General features: G+C 37.5%; 1 protein-coding gene across 1 annotated transcript; it reads left to right on the top strand.

Moving 5' to 3' along the window:
- Positions 1-13: 13 nt before the first annotated feature.
- On the top strand, positions 14-22,908 carry LOC133525499 (hypoxia up-regulated protein 1). Its single transcript, XM_061861760.1, has 9 exons — positions 14-168; positions 282-598; positions 8,256-8,398; positions 8,755-8,915; positions 10,333-10,487; positions 10,662-10,872; positions 12,595-12,821; positions 13,022-13,133; positions 17,275-22,908. Exons 1-9 carry the CDS (start codon positions 154-156, stop codon positions 18,646-18,648), a joined length of 2,715 nt encoding a protein of 904 aa, XP_061717744.1. The 5' UTR covers positions 14-153; the 3' UTR covers positions 18,649-22,908.
- The last annotated feature ends 1,717 nt before the right edge of the window (positions 22,909-24,625 follow it).

Genomic DNA, 24,625 nt, shown 5'->3' with positions numbered 1-24,625 from the left:
AGAAAACACGTTAAACTTGACGTGGACGAAAGCAGCTGGCCTATTTTAGAAAGAAGTTCAGCGGCACAATGTGTAAAAGATTTAATTCTACTGTATAATAAGTGATTAATCGTGGTGAAATTTAGGGGACTGATGTCAAATTAGTAAAATAACATGGCTTTAAAACACGTAAGTGTATACTTCACTCAACACAATCAAAAATTCAAGACAACTTAATGCGTGTAATCTCTGATGTTTTTGGTTTTTGCCCTTCTCGTCAATCGTAGCTTGGTATTTTACAGAAAATGTATGGAGTGTGGAGTTTGGTGGTGCTGGCAGCGCTCTGGAGTCCGTCAGCGGACGGTGCTGCGGTGATATCTATCGATTTGGGTTCGGAATGGTTAAAAGTCGGGATCGTGTCACCGGGGGTGCCGATGGAGATAGTGTTGAACAAGGAGTCGAAGAGGAAAACGCCGGCGGTCGTGGCGTTCAGAGACGGCGTGCGGACGTTCGGAGAGGACGCCGTGACTGTCGGCGTGAGGTTCCCGAAGAATTCTTATAAGTACCTTCTGGATCTTCTTGGAAAGTCGTATGATCACCCGCTCGTGCAGGCTTACAAGTGAGTGACTTTGATATTTCGTACATTTCTTATTTGTAAGGTTAGTTTTTCAAGTGTCATTGGCTAGACAACTAGTTTGGATAGATACTTTGGGTCTAGAGTTCAGTGACCTTACATGATTTGCATACTTAATTTCTGACTTTGGATTGTTACTTTCTGAACACTACCTATTCTATTTCTTTAAACAATATTTTTGTTAATTTTAATGATATTTCTATTTCATAAAGATGAATTAAAGAACATGAAATTAACAAAAAATTTCATTACATGTAATTTTGTTAATTAGTAATTTTATGGTGCCTAGCAAACGTGTGAATTTTTTAAGTGTTCAATAGTTAACACTTTTGCTGATAATACTCAAATATCAAACATTTATTCAGCAAATAGGCCACAGGGGCACTTTTACATGTCCATTTTTACAAACAATAAATAAAAATAAAAAAACAATTACAAATATCGAATCTATGAAATAATAAATACTTTATTAGAGATGTATACTGTCTCTAAATGTCAAATTACACAAAAAAAAAACTATGATAAAAAAATAAAACCATAAAATACTAAAATTCTTTAGAGATGTATAAGTCTTTAAGTGTCAGAGATAAAATATAAAAATATATATTAAATTATCCTTAGAGATGTAGAGGGTCGCCAAGGCTTGAATTCTTATATAAATAATTAAAAGACAAAAAAAATAAAACAGACAAGAACCGAATGAAGTGTCTCACGTTAATGTCACTCAAAAGTAAAGTTACATACTTTAACATAACCTGTTCCCCGTGTAAGCTTAAATAGACCGGTCTCCACAAACAGCACTCGTTCACGAGTATGACGTGTATCTCAGCCATCACTGTTATTATCAGCAAAATAACAGCTGTTATTATTTCTGTAACTAAGAGTTGTTACAAATCCTCCGCCTGTTGATATACTGTCAGCAAATATAAGTTAATACTAATTTCCATATTGACTAAGTAGTAATTAGTTTAGTAGTAGTAATAGTAGTACCAATAGCCTTTATTTCATGCAAAAGCCTTATTTATTGACTAAGTATATAGTTTTAATGGTGTCATCACACTACTGATGATCTCCTTAAAGCAACTCCCCGAGGAATACAAGTGGCTAAACATTGGACGAACCTAATGTAGGAAATTGGATCACCTTTACACAATAAGAAGAAGATGGTGTCATCCTATTTTGTTTTTTATAAGGATTAAAACTTAAGAGCTAAAGTTGTCCATTAGCCGGGTTCACACGTGCCTTAGCCGAGACGGCACATGCGATTTCCTTGGCCGAGGCATGTTTACACTGGCCGTTTTGTGTGTGAGGAAATTGCCTCGCGCGTATGCACGCTCTGTGTGGACCCTTCTATTTACCTAGAATATGTTACTTTTTGACATGTATTAACAGCCTATCCATATAAGGCTACCCGTTCAATGTTGTAAGTTCTAAGTTCCCTGCTACCCAAAGGTTGTCTGGAAGAGATCGCTTTTTAGCGATAAGACTGCCTGTTTTTACCTAGCTTTTAACTGTATTTCATTTCCTGTGTATTTTTAACTGTATTGTGCACAATAAAAAATATTTACTTACATACTTCAACAAGTCTGTTAACAAACTAACAAAGGGTGTAGCAGGATAGCCTAGGAAAAATTGCCCCCAGCGATTTTGGGCCGAAACTGTAATCAAACTATGCCTTTTGGGGAGGTTATACTCTGCACAAAGTTTCATCCCTCTGTTACCCCCTGGGGGTGAAAAACACCCGATTAACCCCAAAACTGTTTTAATTATTTTTTCCTAAACTATGAAAGTGACGAATTTCAAATTTTGTACAAATATTAATAAGACTAAAAGCTATGTGCTAAAAAAATATTAACCCCCTAACCATTTAAATTCTTGTAAAAAAAACAAAAATAAAAAAAGAATCACCCTGTATATCAAGTTTGGCTCATGGTACACACACCATTTTTTTTTCAAAAATGAACCAGTTTATTCTCTACATTATACAAAAGTTTCATGGACCTACTCCAGAAGGAACATTGCGAAATTAATATGTATTGGCTCTTTGGTGCGTACTATTCATTGAACTCCCACTAAGAGCCTTGCATTATTAATAAACAATGGCTTGCGATCGGACCGCTGCTCGTGCCCGATTTGAAAAAGGTGGGGATAAATTGTATTTATAAAAACATTTTTAAGGTTCCGTAGTCAACTAGGAACCCTTATAGTTTCGCCATGTCCGTCTGTCTGTCTGTCTGTCTGTCCGAGGCTTTGCTCCGTGGTCGTTAGTGCTAGAAAGCTGAAATTCGGCATGGATATACACGCACTTCGCGCACTGTTTGTTCTCTTACCTACCCCCTAAAACAAATACTTACTTAAACATACTTACCGGCAAAATAATAACAAGTGCTTACCTATTGTAAATTGCAATCAGTGTCTGTCGCTCCTTTTGTGACATGAAATATGTAAATAAAATGAATATATTTTAAGTTCTCATTTTAAGTGAATTGTACAAATTCTTATGAGAATAAAGAATCTTTAAACCGAATAAAGCCGACAAAATCGTACAATAAAATCTGAAAATGTAATTTTTTTAGGGTACCTCCCCTACACATAAAGTGGGGGTGAATTTTTTTTTTAGTTGGAAAGGTATTTCAAAACTAATAGGGGTCTTCAACAAATATTTTTTGATAAAGTGAATATATTCGGAGATAATCGCTCCGAAAGAAAAAAAATAAATGTCCCCCCTTTAACTTTTGAACCATAGGTCCAAAAAATATGAGAAAAAAACGTGGAAGTAGAGCTTAAGAAAGACATTAAATGAAAACTATAGCGGACATGATCAGTTTAGCTGTTTTTGAGTTATCGCAAAAAGTTTTCCCTTCATAGTAAAAAGACTTACTTACTTTAATTAGGCAATTATGCAAATTTGCCTATTTGTTTAACTCGCCTGAAAGGTACCGTTTCATCCCTTGGTTAACAATTTACTATACTTTAAGCTCCAGTTTAGCTTATTGTGACGGAAAAGTAACTACTGAACCCTACACTGAGCGTGGCCCGACATGCTCTTGGCCGGTTTTTAGGGTTCCGTAGCCAAATGGCAAAAAACGGAACCCTTATAGATTCGTCATGTCCGTCTGTCTGTCCGATTCTGTCACAGCCACTTTTTTCCGAAACTATAAAAGCTATACTGTTCAAACTTAGTAAGTAGATGTATTCTATGAACCGCATTATGATGTTTACACAAAAATAGAAAAAAACAAAAAATTTTGGGGGTTCCCCATACTTAGAACTGAAACTCAAAAAATCTTTTTTCATCAAACCCATACGTGTGGGGTATCTAGGGATAGGTCTTCAAAAATGATATTTAGGTTTCTAATATCATTTTTTTCTAAACTGAATAGTTTGCGCGAGAGACACTTCCAAAGTGAAAAAATGTGTGTCCCCCCCCCCTGTAACTTCTAAAATAACAGAATGAAAAATCTAAAAAAAATATATGATATACATTACCATGCAAACTTCCACCGAAAATTGGTTTGAACCAGATCTAGTAAGTAGTTTTTTTTTAATACGTCATAAATGGTACGGAACCCTTCATGGGCGAGTCCGACTCGCACTTGTTTTTTAATTATTTTGGTTTCGGAACCGAGACGTTGCGTATTAAGCATGATACGAGTATAATCATTAGTGGCTACGAAATAGTACGTTTATTTTAATTTCGCAATGTTCCTTCTGGAGTAGGTCCATGAAACTTTTGTATAATGTAGAATATGAATGGGTTCATTTTTGGAAAAAAAATGGTGTGTGTACCATGAGCCAAACTTAATATACAGGGTGATTCTTTTTTTATTTTTGTTTTTTTTACAAGAATTTCAATGGTTAGGGGGTTAATATTTTTTTTGCCCATAGCCTTTAGTCTTATTAATATTTGTACAAAATTTGAAATTCGTCACTTTCATAGTTTAGGAAAAAATAATTAAAACAGTTTTGGGGTTAATCGGGTGTTTTTCACCCCCAGGGGGTAACATAGGGATGAAACTTTGTGCAGAGTATAACCTCCCCAAAAGGCATCGTTTGATTACAGTTTCGGCCCAAAATCGCAGGGGGCAATTTTTCCAAGGCTATCCTGCTACACCCTTTCAATAGAAACAGACCTTACCTTTACCTTTCAAATTATTACAAGAGACAAATAGCTTTATCGCTATCCTATTTACTTGACATTTCTGCCAAGAATTTGGCAGACAACTCTGCTCCTATTGAGCAGCCCAGTGTGAGCTTGGAATTGGTTCCAGTCATAACCAATGATTTAAACTAGCTGTTAAGACAAAAGATTCTGTCTCTGGCAATTTAGTTTTAAATAAATATAAAGAAAAATACTGTAAACATGGAAAGTATATCCACCTGGTGCATCAAAACATTCAATGTATTAGAGGAAAAGATTTACAGATTGAACTTTTTATGAACGATTTTTATGTTGATATTTTATGTATTACTGAACATTGGTTAACAAATAATGAATTAATGCCTCAATTTAATAATCATCAGGTGGGAAGTTCGTTCACCAGAATTAGTTCCATACATGGTGGGTCGTTAATTATATTAAATAGTCAGTTAAAATTTAAGGAACGTAAGGATATTGTATCCATGTCTGTTGAACGGACTATAGAACTAAGTGCAATAGAATTGGAGCAATTTATTGTTGTCTGTGTGTATAGGCCGCCATTAAGTAATTTTGAAATATTTGAAAGTGTAATGGATTCTGTGCTACTTAAAATATCATCTTCTAGTAAGAAATTATTTATATGCGGCGACTTTAATGTAAATATTTTGGAAAATTCAACAATGTCTTGTAGATTGTTGAATCTATTCAAATCTGGTAATCTCAACCACATGTTTATGGAGCCTACTAGAGTGACTGCTACTAGTGCAACCTGTATAGATAATATTTTCACTGATATTGTTCCTATTACTAAAAAAGTTATCAGTAATTTAGAATCAGACCACTTAGGTCAATTAATGGTATTTGAGACATTAAGGAAAAATACTTTGAGAAAACAAATAACTTTTGTACCAGTAACCTCGGACCGCATAGAAAGAATGAAGCAAAGTCTAGTTCAGGCGCTACCCTTTTTGTCTTCCGATATGGGTCCAAATAGTATGTATAATTCATTCTTTCACACTTTTATGGATCATTATAATGCGATATTTACTTCAAAATCGGTCGTAGTTAGTGGTGCATCAGTTTTTAGTGAGTGGGCTACTGCGGACTTACATCAACGAAGACGTGCACTGTATGCCTTGTATGAGGAACGGCGGTTTAACACGAGTGATGAATTTAAAGAACATGTCAAGCAATATTCGAAAAAGTTTAAAATAGATTGTCATATAGCTAAGCGAAATTATCTAAGTCAAAGAATAAAAAATAGTACCAACATTATTAAAGCAACCTGGAAAGTAATCAATGTGGAGACTGGTCGCTCGAAACACAGAGTGAATGATTTTAAACTAAATATTGATAACAAAATTATAGATTCCAATTTAGAAGTAGCTACAGAATTTGAAATTTTTTTCACTGACGTACCAGTTTTCACAACTAAGGATTTAAATTCATCACCCTCATCTGCTGTTACTCTATTGAAAGAGAACGCTCCAGAGTGTTGTGGAGATTTTCATTTTGAACGTGTTTGTACCTCCGATGTAGTAAAGGCGTTTAATTCGGTTAATGTCAAAAAAACGAATGACCTCTGGGGAGTCTCTGTCCATGCTGTCAAATCCTTAGTAGAAATTATAGCGCCTGACTTAGTAATTATATTTAACAACAGTGTTGATTGCGGCGAGTTTCCTGATTTAATGAAACATAGTAAAATAACTCCTTTATTTAAATCGGGTAGCAACTCTGACCCCACTAACTTTAGACCGATATCTGTGCTACCAACGTTCAGTAAGATTTTTGAAAAATTAATTCTTTCTCAATTAGTACGACATTTTAACGTCAATAATTTAATGCATAATAAGCAGTTTGGTTTTACACGGGGTCGCTCGACAACCGATGCTGGTGTTGAGCTAATTAAGCATATCTTCGATGCCTGGGGGGAGTCACGAGATGCTATAGGTATCTTCTGTGATTTGTCTAAGGCCTTCGACTGCGTTTGTCATGAAACATTAATCAGGAAACTACACTATTATGGAGTTAGAGGAGCGGCACTGGATTTACTTAAGTCCTACTTAAATGGTAGAATACAAAGGGTCGATGTGAATGGACAGCGATCACCGGGGTCATTGGTCTCTATGGGTGTACCACAGGGGTCAATATTGGGACCTTTCCTGTTCCTTATCTACATAAATGACTTGCCATTCCTTGTAAAGACCCACCATGATATAGTATTGTTTGCAGACGACACTTCACTTATTTTCAAAGTCAAACGACAGCAACAAGCTTACAATGATGTAAACGATGCTATTTCTAAAGTAGTAAATTGGTTCAATGTTAATAATTTATTGTTAAATGAGAATAAGACTAAATGTATTAAGTTTGTCACTAGTAATGTAAGGCATGTACAAACAAGTGTCATTGTAAAGGATGAGGAATTGGAATTAGTTGATAGTACAGTTTTTCTTGGTATAACTTTAGATTCTAAACTCCAGTGGGGTCCCCATATTGCTACTCTTTCGAATAGACTGAGTTCTGCAGCTTTTGCAGTAAGCAAAATCCGTCAGTTAACTGATGTCAAAACAGCTCGATTAGTATATTTTAGTTACTTCCATAGCATTATGTCATATGGTATTTTACTGTGGGGTGGTGCTTCAGAGATAAATACCATTTTTGTTCTGCAGAAGAGGGCTATTCGAGCAATATATAAAATGAACCATAGAGACTCACTGAGAGATAAATTTAAGGAAATTGACATCATGACAGTGCACTGTCAATACATTTATGAGAATATTCTGTATGTGCATAAAAATATTGCCGATTTTAAGAAAAATTGTGACATTCATAATATTAATACTAGAAATAAACATAAGCTCGCCGTGCCCTTCACTCGGCTCCATAAAATTAAAAAATCATTCATGGGTAATTGTGTGAGATTTTATAATAAACTTCCAAACCATATTACTGAGTTACCAATTAATAAATTTAAGAATCATGTAAAGCGTAAACTTATTTCTAAAGCTTATTATACCACACAAGACTACATGAATGATAAAACAACGTGGGATTAATTGTGATTCGAAACGATTAATTATTTATTATATTTGAATAATGATGATGAAATGGATATTCCAATGCATGTATTACCTTTGTTGTTTTTATTATATTTGTTTGACATTTAGAATTTATTCTAGAAACAATCTAGACTAGTATTTTTTATACATTTTTTTTTGTATGACTGTTTTTTGTGAAAGTTTTAATATTAAATTTGATCTATGAATTATATTCATTAGTATTATATATGGAATAATATTTACAACATCAATAAATTGCTCTGATAATTAGATTAAGATAATTATATGTAATACTGTCTTACTATTCATAAGTGCTTGTTGCTAGGCCTACATGAATAAAGTATATTTGAATTGAACAGTAAAAATTTTGCTTTTAAATTACTTTCATGTAGATCCATCCTTTAAACTGCAACTCAAAGAAATTTTTCATCCATTACAGGGAGCGCTTCCCCTATTATGAGATTGTGGAGTCTGCGAGAGGGACTCCCGAGTTTGTCCATGATGAGAACACAAGGTTCACACCCGAGGAGCTGGTTGCACAGTTCTTGGCTAAGGCTAAGGACTTTGCTGAGATCAATCATGGTGAGTTTAACTTAGCAAGTTTAACAATTTGAACACTTTACGTCATAAACAAAAACGCCAGTTCCATGCCAAGGAGACAGGCGCAGTTTAATGTAAACCTTACTTGAAAGTGTGAAGGTTACTTTGTCAGCGTACACCATAACATGTATAATATGTGTTCATGGAGTTGTGGGCACGACTAGTTTCAATGCCTTTAGGTGTTCTTAGTAACCTCTTTATCAAGAAACTCAATGTTACTTGATATATTTTACATGTGAACAATTAATTTCTAGTAACAAAAAACTACATTAATTTTATTTAAAAGTAATTACATTACTAAAAATTACAATTTATCAGTTCTTACTTTTTGTTCCCAGGCCAGCAAATCAGCGAGTGTGTCATAACGGTACCTGGCTACTTTAACCAGGCGGAGCGGCGAGCCATGAAGGAGGCAGCCGGGCTGGCGGGGCTTACTGTCCTACAGTTGATTAATGACTACACAGCTATTGGCATCAACTATGGCATCTTCAGGAGGAAGGTGAGTTTCTTCGCTGGCAAAATCAGGAGGCCATAGCAAAGATTTAGTCTCTCTGCCTACATTACAATCAGTCAAAATTTTATGTTTACTCTATGATTTGAGTGAAAATTAATCCTTTTTAACTTTTCAGCTAATTAGATTTAGTTAATAATTAATGTTATTAATAGGCTTTTAGATATTTTTTTGCGGTGCTGATATCAAAATCTGATTCAACTGATTTGTTTCCAATTTCCGAATATTTCCAAACAGCTCATTCAAGATACTACATTCAAAAATACATTACAAACAGTAAAAAAATCAGTTCAAAACAATTTCAATCACTGCAAAAAAGTATCGCAAAAAAGTGGCCATTTGTACCGAAATCATAGACTTTGGATCGGTAGTGTTTATCACCTTTGTATATTAGAGTGCCACTGAGATAGATGTACCGATAACTAGTAAGTTAAGGATGTCTAAAATTATTTTTTTAGAATTTTTGTCATTCTCAGAAAAAGGTATCAGTAGGCGGGTCTAGACAGAACGAGCCGCCTTGTGAGGAAATTGCCGCGCGAAGCAGCTCGGTCTGTGTTCACGTGTCTCGGGCGAGGCACGTCTCCACCGACCGTGCTGCCTCGCACGGCAAATTCCTCGCGAGGCGGATCGTTCTGTGGAGTGCGTTATTGAAAATAGATAGTGTTAATTTTTGACTGAGACTGACACATTTTTTTATTTGTTATATTAATTAGCCAGCTTGTATTACATAATCACAATGTGTTTGCTCAGCTGTTGGGCTCTCTCGCAGTTGAAATGTTAAGAACGAGTTTATATATTTATTTAAACTTTATTGTACGAAATAAAATACAAATGGCGGGCTTAATGTCTTAAGGCATTCTCTACCAGTCAACCATTGGGTCAAACAATACTATATTGATCAAGTAAAGGTTAGAACTAAATTTTCTATTCTATTGGTGCCCTGAACATACTGATCAAATTAAATATATCTTACTACTAAGATCTTGAAAGAAAATTAGTAAAATATCATGAGAAATATTTAATTTCAAAGGTATATCCGTTTTGATACGCTAATAGTTATTGCCTGTTTATTCTTTTGATAAGGATTTACCAGTTCTCGCAAATCGCAAAATATAATAGCTTAAACTTAGCAAAGTAAAGAAATTTGCGAAATCGAACAAGCATTTAATCATGTTTTACTTATATGCAGCCATTACTTTCTACCTTTTCTTGAAACGCTTCGTCGTTTTTTTTAACCCTCTTAACTTGATTTTGGACTATATCAGATAAACAAAATTCTCGGGATATAATGTACTCGTGGCTTGCACTGTCAAATAGTTAGATCTATTCAGTTTTCTGAGGTACTATCGATGAAGTAAAACTAAATCTCAAATTTTTAAATTAAATCGTATATCGTTTTCTCTAGGAAATCAACGATACCCCATGGCAGGCGCTGTTCTTCGACATGGGTGCGGGCTCCACCAAGGCGGCTCTAGTCGAATACAAGAACGTGAAAGTCAAGGACCGCGGATACGTGGAGACTGTGCCGCAACTGCAGGTGTTGGGAGTGGCGTATGACAGGTAAATCACCTTAGCACATAAATCAACGACACTCCATGGTAGGCGCTGTTCTTCGACATGGGCGCCGGTTCCACCAAGGCGGATCTAGTAAAAAAGTTAGTATTCGGACCTACTTCTTCCTCCGCCCGTGACGCAACCATCCTGATTAGACTATTCACGACGAATGTTTTCCAGAACCCTCGGCGGCTTGGAGATCACGCTGCGGCTGCGCGAGCACCTGATCGCGGCGTGGCGCGCGCAGGGCGGCGGCGACGTGCGCGCCTCGCCGCGCGCCATGGAGAAGCTGCTGCGCGAGGCCGAGCGGCTCAAGATAGTGCTGTCCGCCAACACCGAGCATTACGCGCAGATCGAGAGCTTGCTGGATGACAAGGACTTTAAACATTTGGTAAGTCGGGTTAACAACCGAAGGTTTCCTTGTCTGGAAGAGATCGCTCTTTAGAGATAAGGCCTATTATTGTGTAGACAATAAGCGTAGTTTAATTTGCATCGTGACCGGATCATAGATTTTGATCATTTCATGAAATGTACAAATTAGAATTGATCACTTCATGATATGGTTAGGTTAAGTTTGACCTTTTCAAGATGTGGCCAACCGGTCATTTCATGAAAGATTTGCCACATCATGAAATGATCAATTCTACGATCTGCAAGAAAAAAGATTTGTATTGTATTGTACGAGTATTATAAGTCTAAGTCAGGTTGCATTCGCGGCTATTACTTCATACCTAGCCCACTTTTAGACTTTTTTTTTCACTTTGCATGTCGTCCTCTTTGTATGATCATTACTGCCCATGTCATCTCTTGCAATATCAAACCAGCATTTTTTAAATTTTTCCTTAGGTGCCATTCATTTATTACGTAAGACGATTTAGCGTGGAAGGGGGCCGAACATGTCTTATTTTTTCTTCATAGTTCTTACGTAAGTAAGATTACAAAGATGCGCAAAATTTTCAAAGGGTCTAGCAGGCTAAGCGAACTAGAGGTTTTGACGGATTTGGTCATTCTTTCAGGTGGTGTGCTGGCAAGTCCTAAGAACACTCTATGCTTAATATCAGTCCTCGATATTCTTTTGTTTTCGAGTTATTCAGGATAATGTAAAATAATCAGCGTATCTTTGAAAGTGGCATATTTTGTAAACTGTTCAAGTTAGATTAGCAAAACAAAATTATATTGGACAATAATAAAATAGGCTACAAAATACACATTTTTAACCCACGTCATGTACTTATACTTCATTGTGTAAAAAAACATTATATTTTTCTTCAGATTTATTTTTTTACTTTTCGCGGAGGTACACCTCCAGAAAAAATATGCATGGATAGCCACTAGTACCCGCTACATACACATAAAAAGCTGCGAGTGAGTTTGCTTCGCTCGAGGCACGTCTACACAGATTGAGCGGCTTCGCGCGGCAATTTCCTCGCGAGACGGCTCGTTCTGTGTGGACCCACCTAACGGGCCTCAAACTACAGTGGCATACATTTATAAGTAACGTAATTTGCCCGTTTTGAAAAATACGATTGTACCAGCAGTTCAAGTGGCGTTTACGTGAATGATGATGTAGATCATAAACGTCATAAATACGTCACCAACGCGAGCTGCCTTTCGACATTTCATTTACAGTACTAACATTAGTTCTATCACTATTTTTACAAGCTTTTGTTTAACTTGCAATGCAAGTTGCCATAGGAACTGTGACCTAATTGTTTTTGGGTTTGTCGGAATTGTCTCGATGAGTATTGGCAAAGAGAATTTGAAATAGGGGTGGATTGTCAAAGTAAACTTTGTAGCCACAGTAAATTTACTGTCATCTTTCGACACATGTTTAAACTTTTAGAACGCCATTTGAGTTGGATCCTTATTCTTTCACTGATGTGTGTTAAATTGGTTAAATGTCAAAAGTGGCACAATTTACTAGAGCATAGATCAAAGGTATGGCGGCATCTTTTCGAGCGATGGCGCCATACCTTTGGCCTATGCTCAAGTTTAAAATCTCTTTGGTATTACATAGTTGCATTTTGAAAGAAAAGAACAGTCAGCGATAAAAAATTGTATAAGATATGATTTTTTGGACATAAAATCGTAATAAAGAAAATTGTATCGGTAGGTATCTCGAGCTGAGCTGGAGTCGCTGTGCGCCGACCTGTGGCCGCGCGTGTCGGGCGTGCTGTCGCGCGCCGCGGCCGCGGGCGGCGCCGCCCCGGCCGCGCGCCTCGTGCTGGCCGGCGGCGCCGCGCGCGCGCCCGCCGTGCTGGCCGCGCTGCAGGGGCGGGGCTACGAGCCCAGCCGGTCCATCAACGCCGACGAGGCCGCCGCCATGGGGGCCGTCTACAGGTACCTCGTTTACAGCTCAGATTGCGGTATTTTCTAGATCGGTCGCTTCTAATAATCAGTTGAGATTTCTAAAAAAAACCGACATTCGCCAAGTCCCACGCTTTTCTGACAAAGGACCAAGAATCCTATCATACCAAAGGCAACCGTAGCTGTAGATAACGATAATTTCTTAGTGTCATGTTGATTTCGTTTTTTCGCAGGGCCGCATCTCTGGCGACGGGCTACAAAGTGGCTCCGCTGAACGTGAAGGACGCGGTGCTGCTGCCCGTGCAGGTCGTGTTCACGCGCCACGTCGACGGGGCTGACAAACTGGTGAGTTCCTCCTTTACAAGTACATTGGGTCGTTCACCTTATGTGCCGCGCGTGCTGACTCAGCGAGCTGCCTAGCGAGGCAGCCTCGTGAGCTAAATCCTCAGTCAGTCGGCCCGCCCTCGCCCGAGGAAAACGCACGTGCCGCCTCTACCAAACGTGCCGATCTTGAGCAAAACTGATTCGTCTTTCCTCACGTCTTATGCAATTGTCCGAGGCTACTCACTCAGTACGCGGCTATCCCTGAATGAGATTGCCAAGCAATGTTTGATGCGATGAACGACCAAAAATCAACGCATTGTAATTGCATTATAAGTTAACCCTTTTTCAGACATGGTACGATTTATCGACCACATATGCGCCAATAAAATGTCAACTGTAGGATTCCGATTTAAGGTGCAAATTAATTTGTACATTCGGGAAATGTGACTTTTCTTCAAGTGAATCGTCAAACCTGGCTTGTATATCGTGTCATTCACGATGGCGCGCGAATTTGACAAATCTAACCTTTAATGCCATGACAATACAAACCAAGACGCGCGTCCTCGTGAATGACACAAATATAATTGGAATATATTTGGATTTTTCGGGGAAATCTTGTAGATTGGTGCGGCCTGGAAAAGGTTAACCCTTTTCCAGATATGATATTGCGTTTATAGGAGAACAAGGCATGAGACTGCATGTTCACAATTCTATTTTCGATAACCTGCATAGTGCAAATATTGTTGATAACCGATATGTATGCCTTCTAGCTCCCTGTAGTGGAAACATTAGTAGAATCCCAAGTATTAAGATTAATTATAATTATGTAGTTCTAAAGAAGGAGGTATGTTTCTGTATTTTTCAGTTTAACATAGGTTAGGTCATTTAGAGTTTTTATTTTTCCTATAATACTAAATAAATTAAATGTTTTTTCCTAAACTCGCTTCAGCAATCTTGAATACTTAAAAGTTACCTGCTGCTTAATTTTTGTAAACTTTTTACTTATATATAGGGGCCAAGGTGCTCACAAATATCTGAACACGCCTCTATTGTGAAGGCGTTAGAGTGCGTGTTCAGATATTTTTGAGCACCATGGCCGTTCCGATATATCTGATGGCGACTGTACCAGCATGTGTTTTCCATTAACATGAGTAATTAAATCTTCGTTTTTGATTTCAGGAACGGGTAAGACTGATTTTAAAGGATTAAGGGGAATTATATGTGTTACATTAACAGTGTGTGAATTTTCCAATGCTAACCATCATACTTTATCTCATTTAATGAAAACGTTGTATATTATATTATTTTATAATAGGCCTAGAAGGAACAAAGCTAGTGGTAAATATCAAATGATATTTCGCACATAAATTCTGAAAAACTCAAGTTAAAATGGTCTAAAAAGAAAATAGCATATTCAACTACTAAGGGCCAGCAGAGACTACCTGGATTGCCACGCTTTACCACCCGCTACATCTGATTGTTCGTTATGAATTTACTGGCTAACGCCATAGAGTTGATTATTAGGCGGGTCCACACAGAGCGAGTATGTGCGCGAGGCAATTTCCTCGCGAGGCACTTTCCTCGCGCACAAAACGGCCAGTGTAGACGTGCCTCGGCCGAGGCATATTGACAAACATAAAAAGGCGCCCTGAACCTTTTTTTAATGGCGCCTCCCATTTGAGTTTTTAAACACAATATACTGAACTGAATAGATTCTATTGATGAGCTCAGTCCATAAAATTTTTCATCAAACTTGCTCCAAAAAGACCTCATTTCATGCAGGTGTACTGAAGGACAAAGGCCTATATTGTTCCCGGGGGAGTTATGTATTGTAAAAAAAGCTGTAACTCCCTAGGGAGTTATAGCTTTATTTTTGTTACTAATTCATACGAATTAACTCGGTATAAATGCATTTTAGTTTAAAAATATTAACGTTTATAATTTAGTATTTTTGTTCATGTTTCAAAATATTTAATTTGTATAATTTAAAATAATTTTACACAATTACTAATTGTGGCTGAGCGTCGGATAAGTCTGTGCCTTCGTTGCGTAAACTCTCAAAACAATATGGCGGGCGAATATTGAAATGTCACCGTATTTAAGAATTATTTCGCTTAAAATTTAGTGCTTTCTTCGCAAGTGTGATGAAAAACATTGTGTGTAACTCCGGGGGTAAGAATATTCCACTTACCCCCCTCGTTGCACAATGTACTATAAACTATACCTCTCGCGTCGAATGGTGGTCCCTTTAACAGTTCATTTCTATATGCAGTATCTGTCACGTAAAATGTTTGTGTACATTTATTTTGGAAGTTTAGCACATTAATTTATTTAAAATTAACATTTAAGTAACAAATTTTACCCCATTTACTGTGGTCCCACAGTTCCAAGGCACAGTCCTTACCATGTCAGGGAGTATTGGGATCCTCGGTGTCGACATCTCCAGTGACGTCCAATTCCGTAGTCATCTGGCAGGGAAGACTGGCATCTAAAAAACTCGGTGTGCTCAATAAAGCAAAGCGATACTTTACTCCAGGGCAAAGACTGCTACTTTATAAATCGCAAGTCAGACCCCATATGGAGTATTGCTGTCACCTTTGGGCAGGAGCACCTGCATGCCAGCTTGGGCCCTTCGACTCAGTTCAAAGACGTGCTGTACGAATCGTCGACGATCCCAAACTCACAAGCGGTATTGAACCTTTAAGTCTAAGGAGAGACTTTGCCTCCTTGTGTGTGTTCTACCGCTTGTACAATGAGCTGTGCTCTGAAGAATTGTTTGACATGATGCCGACGGCCACTTTCTATCCCCGCACCGCCCGCCGTCGGCAGGGAGTTCACCCTCACACCCTAGAACCTAAATGGAGCACTGTGCGGTTTAAGAGGAACTTCCTCCCGCGCATGCTCCGGTTGTGGAAAGAGGTACCTGTCGAGGTTTTCCCGAGGGTCTACAGTATGAGGTTCTTCAAAAAAGGAGTGTACAGATTTTTAAAGGGTCGGCAACGCGCATGTAACACCTCTGGAGTTGCAGGCGTCCATAGGCTACGGTGACTGCTTACCATCAGGCGGACCGTATGCTTGCTTGCCAACGTCGTGGTATAAAAAAAAATTGTGACAAAAACATATTCCTTATATTACTTATATTTTAAATAAAGCTTAACCAAAAGAGACTTGAAGGAACTGTCAGAGGGCCCATCATTCGACGCGAGGTATAGTCGTATTAAAATCTGATACTGGTCGACTTCGTGGTCGTGATCCCCAATCTCAAAAATGTATTGAGATGGTCATACTGAACAATGTTGCCCATGGGACCGATATGAAAATCGTGAAAAAAATATACTCCTGGACCCATACATTTCGTTTACTTCGGGGCCTCACGGGTATACATTAGATTTATTTTCGCGATTTTGTGGTTAGTCCCATTGGGCAATTTGTTTATTATGACCTTCTTAACACATTTTTGACAATCGGGATCACAACCCCAAAATACTCCAGTGTAACTTGTCACCTCATTATTTCGGGTTATCGGTTGTCATATGGTTGCAGGTACAACGGTTGATGTTTTGTACTTGTTTTTAACCATATAAAATGCTAGTTTGAAGCCAATTGTAGCTGACAACTGTAGCCAGCAGTGGCAGCGTCTAAAATATTATCCTCTGGCCCCCCAGAGACCTATAAAAAGGTCTTCCATTCCATTGTATTTTGAATCTTTACTTTGGCAAGCATTTGTGTTGGCAAGTTTTGATTTGTTAGCGGCTAGAGAAAGTAGCTGTAAGAAAAGTGCACATAAGTCTAAAAATCAGACAAACTGGTGGGAATCTAGTTCTGTAGACGCCCCACCACTGACAGGCCGTCCTTTGTTTACACTAGTTTTAAACAATGCACCATCTGCGGTCGGCTTCAGACTGACAGACATTTAACCTATTGACCGCCACAGTCGGCTCTGGCCGTCATCGGAAAGTCTTGCCAAGGACGCCAACGTCGGCTACAGCCGACAGCTTCGCCAATTGAATAGGAAATTTCGCGGACCTCCATAAAGTTCAGTTTCGCTTAAATAATCCCGTGTGCCTGGCGTCCGGGGCGCGGCATATTCCTTCGCCGTCTGGCGTTCAAGAGGTTAACCTCATAGAGCGCCCACATAAATCTTAAACTAATCTTGTTACAGATCAAGAGGACCCTCTTCAGCCCAATGAACCCCTACCCGCAGAAGAAGGTCATCACCTTCAACAAGCACACTGACGATTTCTCCTTCAACGTGAACTACGCCGAGCTCGACCACATCCCGCCCTCGGAGCTCCCCAACGTCGGCGCGCTCAACCTCACGCAAGTCGTCCTCAGCGGAGTGGGGGCCGCCCTCAACAAACACACGGGCGACAACGTCGAACACAAAGGCATCAAGGCGCACTTCAACATGGATGACTCCGGGATCCTCAATCTAGTCAACGTAGAATTCGTTGCAGAGAAAACCGTTACAGAAGACGACAAAGACAGCACTCTGTCTAAACTAGGCAGCACCATCAGCAAGCTTTTCGGATCTGATGAGGCTGAAAAGACGGAAGAGAAAGAAGAAAAGGCACCGGAAGCAGAAAAGAATGAAACCGCCAACGCTAACGAGGCTGGAGACAAGCAAAATGCTACAGAACCTGAAACTAAACCTAAACCGAAGATTGTAGTCCTTAAAGAACCTATCAAAACTGATGAACAAGTGTTAGTCCTTCAACCACTGACTCAAGAACAGTTCAAAGCTTCGAAAGCTAAAATATCTGAGCTCGATGCTATAGACAGGAAACGAACGGAAAGGGAATCCGCACTAAACAACTTAGAGGCGTTTGTCGTTGATGCCCAGATGAAAATGGACATGGAGGAGTTTGCAGAATGCGGTACTCCTGAACAGATCGAGGAAGTCAAGAAGTTATGTTCGGAAACTGCAGAATGGCTTTATGAAGACGGCTATGAAGCTCCCACAGAACTCTATGAGGAGAAACTAGCTTTGATCAAGGAGAAAACTAACCCCATCTTTTATAAACATTGGGAGCACAGAGAAAGACCAGACGCTATCGCCGCTCTGCGCAGCATGCTCAACACTTCCAATGAATTCTTAAAATCTGCAAAGAATTTCACCCAAGAAGTCAATCCAGAGAAAGACATGTTCACTCAGGTAGAAATCACTGTGTTAGAAAAGAAAATACAGGAAACTCAAGCGTGGCTGGACAAGTCTGTCAAAGAACAGAATGAACTGAAAAAGAATGAGGAGATTAAGCTGACTATTGATAGCATAAGGGAGAAGATGGGCGGCTTGGACAGAGAAGTTAAATATCTAGTGAATAAAATGAAGATATGGAGGCCTAAAAAGCCAATTAAGAAGGAGAACAAAACTGAGGAAACAATAGAAGCCACAGAGGAGGTAAAAGAAGAGAAAGTTGAGGAAAGTGTTGAGAAGCCAGTGGTAGAGGAAAATCAAGAGGAGATTAAAGAAGAGGTAGAAGCGACGGAAACGCCGCAGTTAGGTGATGGCAAAGACGAACATTCCGAGTTATAATAGTGAGGTTTGTAATTAAGCCTAATTTATTTTTTACTTGTTCGCTTTTCGTATTACACCTTGAACTATAATATTTTGCGCGATTTCAATCCATCACAGTTGGTTACGTAATGTGAGAGTGAGATGAGCTGATATTGAGCAAGAAATCAACCTATCTCTGAAATTAATGTATCATTTAGAAGGTTCAAGAACATGCTTGTTCTTCTTTGCAGTATCGATCGATTGAAAACATTTCTGTCGTAATTTTTTTATTCTTATTTCCATGGATTAAGAATGAGAATTGTATATGTATATATGATCTTGCTTGCTTCCTGCAACGTCTGAATTGGGCATTATTATAGTTGAAATTTTCTGAGATGATTCGCCTCAAACTCTAATATGTTAAACAAAAGGCATGATTTCTTTTATGCACCAGGGTCAGCTACCGAATTTGCCATTAGAGAAAAGGATCAAGCCCGTTTAAAAGGCAATTTTAGCGTTCTACTTATACGACTCAAATTCATGTATCAGCATTCGGAGATAAAATGTTTCGGCAATGTAGGACGATCGACCGCCCAAATTCACATGCAGGTGAAATGATTCGGAGATGACTAAAAGCCGTTGTATGAATTTGAACCATATAAGTAGAACACTAAAATTTTCATTTAAATAGGCTTGATTCTTCTCACTAATAACAATTTCGGTAGCTTTTGGTGCATAAAAAACAATGCTTTTCGTTGAATAGATTAGGGTTTGGGCCTCAAAAATCATTTCAGAAAATTTCAACGAAATTTGACAGTATTGTGTGATTTAACCTTTAGAAACCCAACACGAACAGAAGTTTTATTTTAACGTGTGTGTTTCAAGATTTAATGCGTAAAGCGAGCTCAATTAATTAAAATAAATCTCAAAACTGTTTCTAGCCGCCTTTGTTTCTTCCAAAATACCCTTTATTTATTGTTGTCTATGGTCTTTGGTTGTTTAAAAAAACCGTTAATTTATTTTTTTACTGAGCGCGGCTCCTCTGTCTTGTCTATCGTATATATTTAAGCGGCGACCCCAAGCATGACCAGAGGATGTTATTATTATATTATATTTATAATGAATGTAATTTATGTGATATAAATATTAATGGCTATAGAGTTAGAGTTTTCCTGCCATAGACATGGTTTGCATTTAATCATTTGGACTAACTTTGCCCAAATTCCATTATTCGTTAGTTCTTAAGTCCATGACTTAGTTATTTAAATTCTTCAAAACATTGTTTTTTTAATACTATTGCACAGATATTTTTCAGTATACCCAGTAGTACTACATACATATTTTTTTTAAACATACATTAAATATGTCTTTACGGTAGAAAAATGAGGTTAATATCCGTTTTTCAGGTGTTCTTTACTAACGAAAGGTTACAACAAATGCAAAAAATGATTTTTTTTTGAACTGCTGCCAAATCACTCTTATCTAAACGTGCATAAACTGTAGGGGGCAGCACAGGACACGTCAGATTTTTGGCGCGAGGTGTAAATGTGAAGTTTATGCTTCCAATGTAGCCCACAAGATGGCAGATCCTACCATGTCCAATAAAACGTACGAGAACGGTAGATGGCAGCAGTTGCTTTGGCGTGAAGTGTCAATGTACAGTTTATGTTTCCGATCCACGCCACAAGATGGCAGACCCTCCAACGCGCACGGTCCCTATATCACTAACATTTCATCACCAAAAAAAAAGTTATATTTAAAAACATTTGTGCATTGTGTAGGGGTATATGTTCTATTTATTATAATGAGATGTGACAAACTTTATACTTTTTATGTAATTTTGTAAAACGTTGTTCAATAAAACTTAAGTTCTTTAAAGCTATTCTTGTTCATTTATTATATTAAATAAAAACTATTTAGCTAATATTTTTGTTTGCTTCAACTGGTACAGTCACGTCTGAAAATATCGATACGAACAAAGTCCCAAAAAATATATATACACGACCTTAGTGCCTATATATTAAGGTGTATACATATGTTTGTCACTTTACCGTCCGTATATATATTTTCAGAGGTGACCGTACAGTAAGTTGCCGAGATAACTGCCCCCCCCCCCTGCAAACAAGTTTATATGCAGGGGGTCAGTTATCTATGCAGGTTACTGTACATACTATATATTTGGCTACTTTTATTGAACAACAGTTTAGACATGTAAGATATATAGATCGTGTCATTCACGAAGACGCGCGTCTTGACTAGTATTGTCATGCTATTAATTATAAATATTAAAGATTGGATTTGATAAATCTGTGCGTCTTCGTGGATGACACGAACTATACCAGTGAGACAATTTCTAGGCGAAATAATAACTTTTAATAAATGAAATCAATCGTGGTAATGAATAGGGAGCGTGCATGAACTATAGGAGGCAGCACATGAGCCGTCAGATTTTTGGCGCGAGGCGTAAATGTGATGTTTATTGTTCCGATGTAGCCCACAAGATGGCAGAACCTACTATGCACAAGAAAACACTTGACGTGTAAATGTGCCTGTTTATGGTTCCGATTCAGACCACAAGATGGCAGACCCTCCAACGCGCACGGTCCCTATTACACAAAACAATAGAACTCTATTATGAACTACGTATACTTAATTCCGACTATCCTTTTTGTTCTATATTCCACCATTTCTTGGCACGGAGATGTTATTTACACCTAGATATCAGTTATACATAAGTATTCATTAAAAAAATACAATATTGTCAGTGTCTTAATTACTATCTTTTGTGCATCGGATAAAGGTATCGTTGGGGGCGAGAACACAGATTACATAATAAGAGTACAGATACGCTACTCTCATTCGAATGGAAAACTATTAGGGAATTTCAATTTACCATGATTTCGTTTTAGCACATTTGGCTTGAGGTGAAACCGGAATGCTGCTGTTTTATTTAATTAAAAAAAAAAATATATATTCAGTAGCTAAAAAAAAAAACAAATTACATTATCTGCGCTGGTGCCTCCTTTAAAGTGAGAAAAAACACTTGTACGAATATTTTTATTATTTTGATATTTATAGTTATATGACAAATATCGCTTTACCTTACCGGAAATACCAAGTTTACCATGGTGACCGCGATTAACCATTTAAACGTCAACAGTATCTGAAATCGTCGCAAGTAGGTGGTCATGAACCCTAACGCCAAGAGAGCTTGTGGTATGATGTTCGCTGTTAAATTAATATTTATATTAAAATGAATTTAGACCGGATCTAAATATGTTTTAATACGTGTTGAAAACGCGAAAGTTTCAACAGATTGGCTAGGTTGCGACATCATCTTATTACCGTGTGTGTGATCGTTTTGAATATGATGTATGGCATTTTGTATGTAAAATAGTTTCCGTGTGTTCCTGATCTTGTGCTTGTATGGTAACTACCCCGCTATTAATTGTAGTTATAACGTAAAACTATTGTTATCGTCAATTATAATTGTTCCGCCGTTCTTCGCAAACAAAAAATTACATTATAATACTTATCCGGAGAACCGGATTTACCTTCAGGACAGTACAGACGTATCTATGAGAGATGGTTGAGGGCGTGTATGCTCGACTTCGGGGTCGTGATTTGAGTGTGGCGTATCTTCTATGTTGGTATTATGTAATCTGTGACGTATTTAGTGATGTAACAGTAGGGTAAAATACCCATTGATAGTCATCGAAATTACCTGTCGTTGACACCCAGTTTTTGTAGGAATTATGCCAATTATTAGAGCACCGACAATAGAAATAGTCGGCGCCCTAATAATTGGCATCCTATCCTATCCTATGAAATCGATTGCTATTAATCTGTCGTCTACCAATCTGTAAAAAAATGCACCCATCTATCTACCGAGGCCGGAGATTACCGGCCACTATTTTGTGCGCCGTATTTGTTACGTACGGAGATTACCGGTCGTTTTACCCGCAGTCCAAAAGCTGTTTATTTTAAATCAAAATAAAACTGCTTTTTTGCTGCGAATTTACGAATTTCCGAAAAAAAAAGTGACAAATCTCCGGTGGACCGCGCGGGTGGGGAGTGGTAGACGGGGACAACAAACAATTGGACGGTAATATCTGCATTTGGTAAACGACAGGTTAAGGATATTTTCACATGTACAATTTAATGCAAATGTTGACATTTCAAATCTGTCTGTAGCAGAAAAACAGTGTGAACCAAATGTATGAGTTTGAGTGTACCTAACGTCTAAGTGATATTTCTTTATGTCTGTCGCAAAGGGAAAATACATGATACAATGAAGTATATTTTTGTTTTATTTATAATCGGCGTAAAATAATTCCTATTCGAATTCAATACACTGTAGGTACCTCTAAAATATTTTATTTTTATAATTTTTATATATTTTTTTATTTTTATACAAAGTAACTAAATGTTGCATATAGCGTTGTTGTAATGCATCAGGAATTACGAGTACATGTAATTTAAACAAACAATTGAAAACTGACATAGCAATGTCATTTTGAAGTACATTGATATGTCAGTTTCGTAGCAAAAGTATACACTCGTACTAAACACTAGTCAATATGCAAACAGGCCCTAAGGTAAGTGCATACGCTTGTAAGGGCCTTATAAGATAAAAATAAATTATTGATTATCTCCGAAATGGAGTCAATTAGAATACCGGTGTCTTTGACAATGTTACGTAATTTAAGCTCAGCAATGCAACCTTGAAATTAACGGAAAGAAAAAAAAAACACACCTATACCTACTATACAGTCAAGATATTAAATATCGATACGGATAAAGTGCTAAAATTAATTAAATAAATGATAATATTTATTATTATCAAACACTGCCTTAATATATGGGTAATGTCGTGTATACATCTTTTTGGCACATTGTCGTGTCGATTTAATACCTTGACTGTGGCTCCACCTAGTGGTTATGGGCCACATACAATACTTGACAGTCAACGGAGTTAAATAACAATGAAATTGTGGATTTTTGTGGGCTACATACATGCGTGTTTGGGCGTATGTTAACGGCACCAATCATGGGACATTTAATAGAAAATTTAGTTTTTTTGATATTTCACCGACATCTGTAAAATGTCTACCGCTTTATGCTTTAAAAGTTGAATGTCCAATTCGTCCTTATGTTTTCTATTTAATTAAAGAGAGCTACTGCAATTGGTTTCAAAATTATTAACCAATTAAAACTATGGTTTAATGCTCCAGTCATTGGATGTACGGCGAAAGTATTGGATATACTTTCTAACTAATAATTATCAATCAAGAATTTAATTTAATGTTGCCAGCGATTAAAAACTGATGGTAAATACTTGTTTTACAGGATTTGTCCGTACCATCCCATTACTGGTGCCTGTTCCATTATTATAGGGGTTTTTACTATAGATTTATAATAAGTTAAAATAAATAAATATTATAGGACATTATTACACAAATTGACTAAGTCCCACAGTAAGCTCAATAAGGCTTGTGTTGAGGGTACTTAGACAACGATGTATACTCGTATAATATATAAATATCTATAAATACTTAAATACATAGAAAACACCCATGATTCAGGAACAAATATCCATGCTCATCACACAAATACATGCCCTTACCAGGATTTGAACCCGGGACCATCAGCTTCGTAGGCAGGGTCACTACCCACTAGGCCAAACCGGTCGCCAAAAAAAGTTAAAGTTATTTCCTATTAATATCTTTGATAATCGCGAAAAAGTCTAAATTGGAAATAACTTAACCGCCTTCAAGATTTCAAAAGGAGGAGGTTATCTATTCGGTTGTATGTTTTTTTTTGTTGTAAGTAGTAGTAAATTAGATTTTCAAGACATTTTTTAATATATTATAATAATCTTTATTTCACCGGTCTCCCTCATTAAAGTCGGTTCTTTTTTCTTAAAAAATATATAAATTTAAAATTTCATGGTTAGTTGTCACGTTCCTGTGTTTTACGTTTCTTCGCGGGCTCTTTCGTTGAGTAGTTATACTTT

This window comes from Cydia pomonella, chromosome 15, assembly GCF_033807575.1.
Source record: "Cydia pomonella isolate Wapato2018A chromosome 15, ilCydPomo1, whole genome shotgun sequence".
In the NCBI taxonomy this organism is placed as follows: domain Eukaryota; kingdom Metazoa; phylum Arthropoda; class Insecta; order Lepidoptera; family Tortricidae; genus Cydia; species Cydia pomonella.
The sequence above is the reverse complement of the archived record's forward strand: the minus strand, read 5'-3'. Positions and strand labels throughout refer to the sequence as shown.

Excerpts from the sequence above, each read along its gene's own strand:
- LOC133525499 (XM_061861760.1), top strand. Across the intron at positions 10,488-10,661 it reads TTGGGAGTGGCGTATGACAG|AACCCTCGGCGGCTTGGAGA; the intron begins GTAAATCACCTT and ends AATGTTTTCCAG. Across the intron at positions 12,822-13,021 it reads GCCATGGGGGCCGTCTACAG|GGCCGCATCTCTGGCGACGG; the intron begins GTACCTCGTTTA and ends GTTTTTTCGCAG.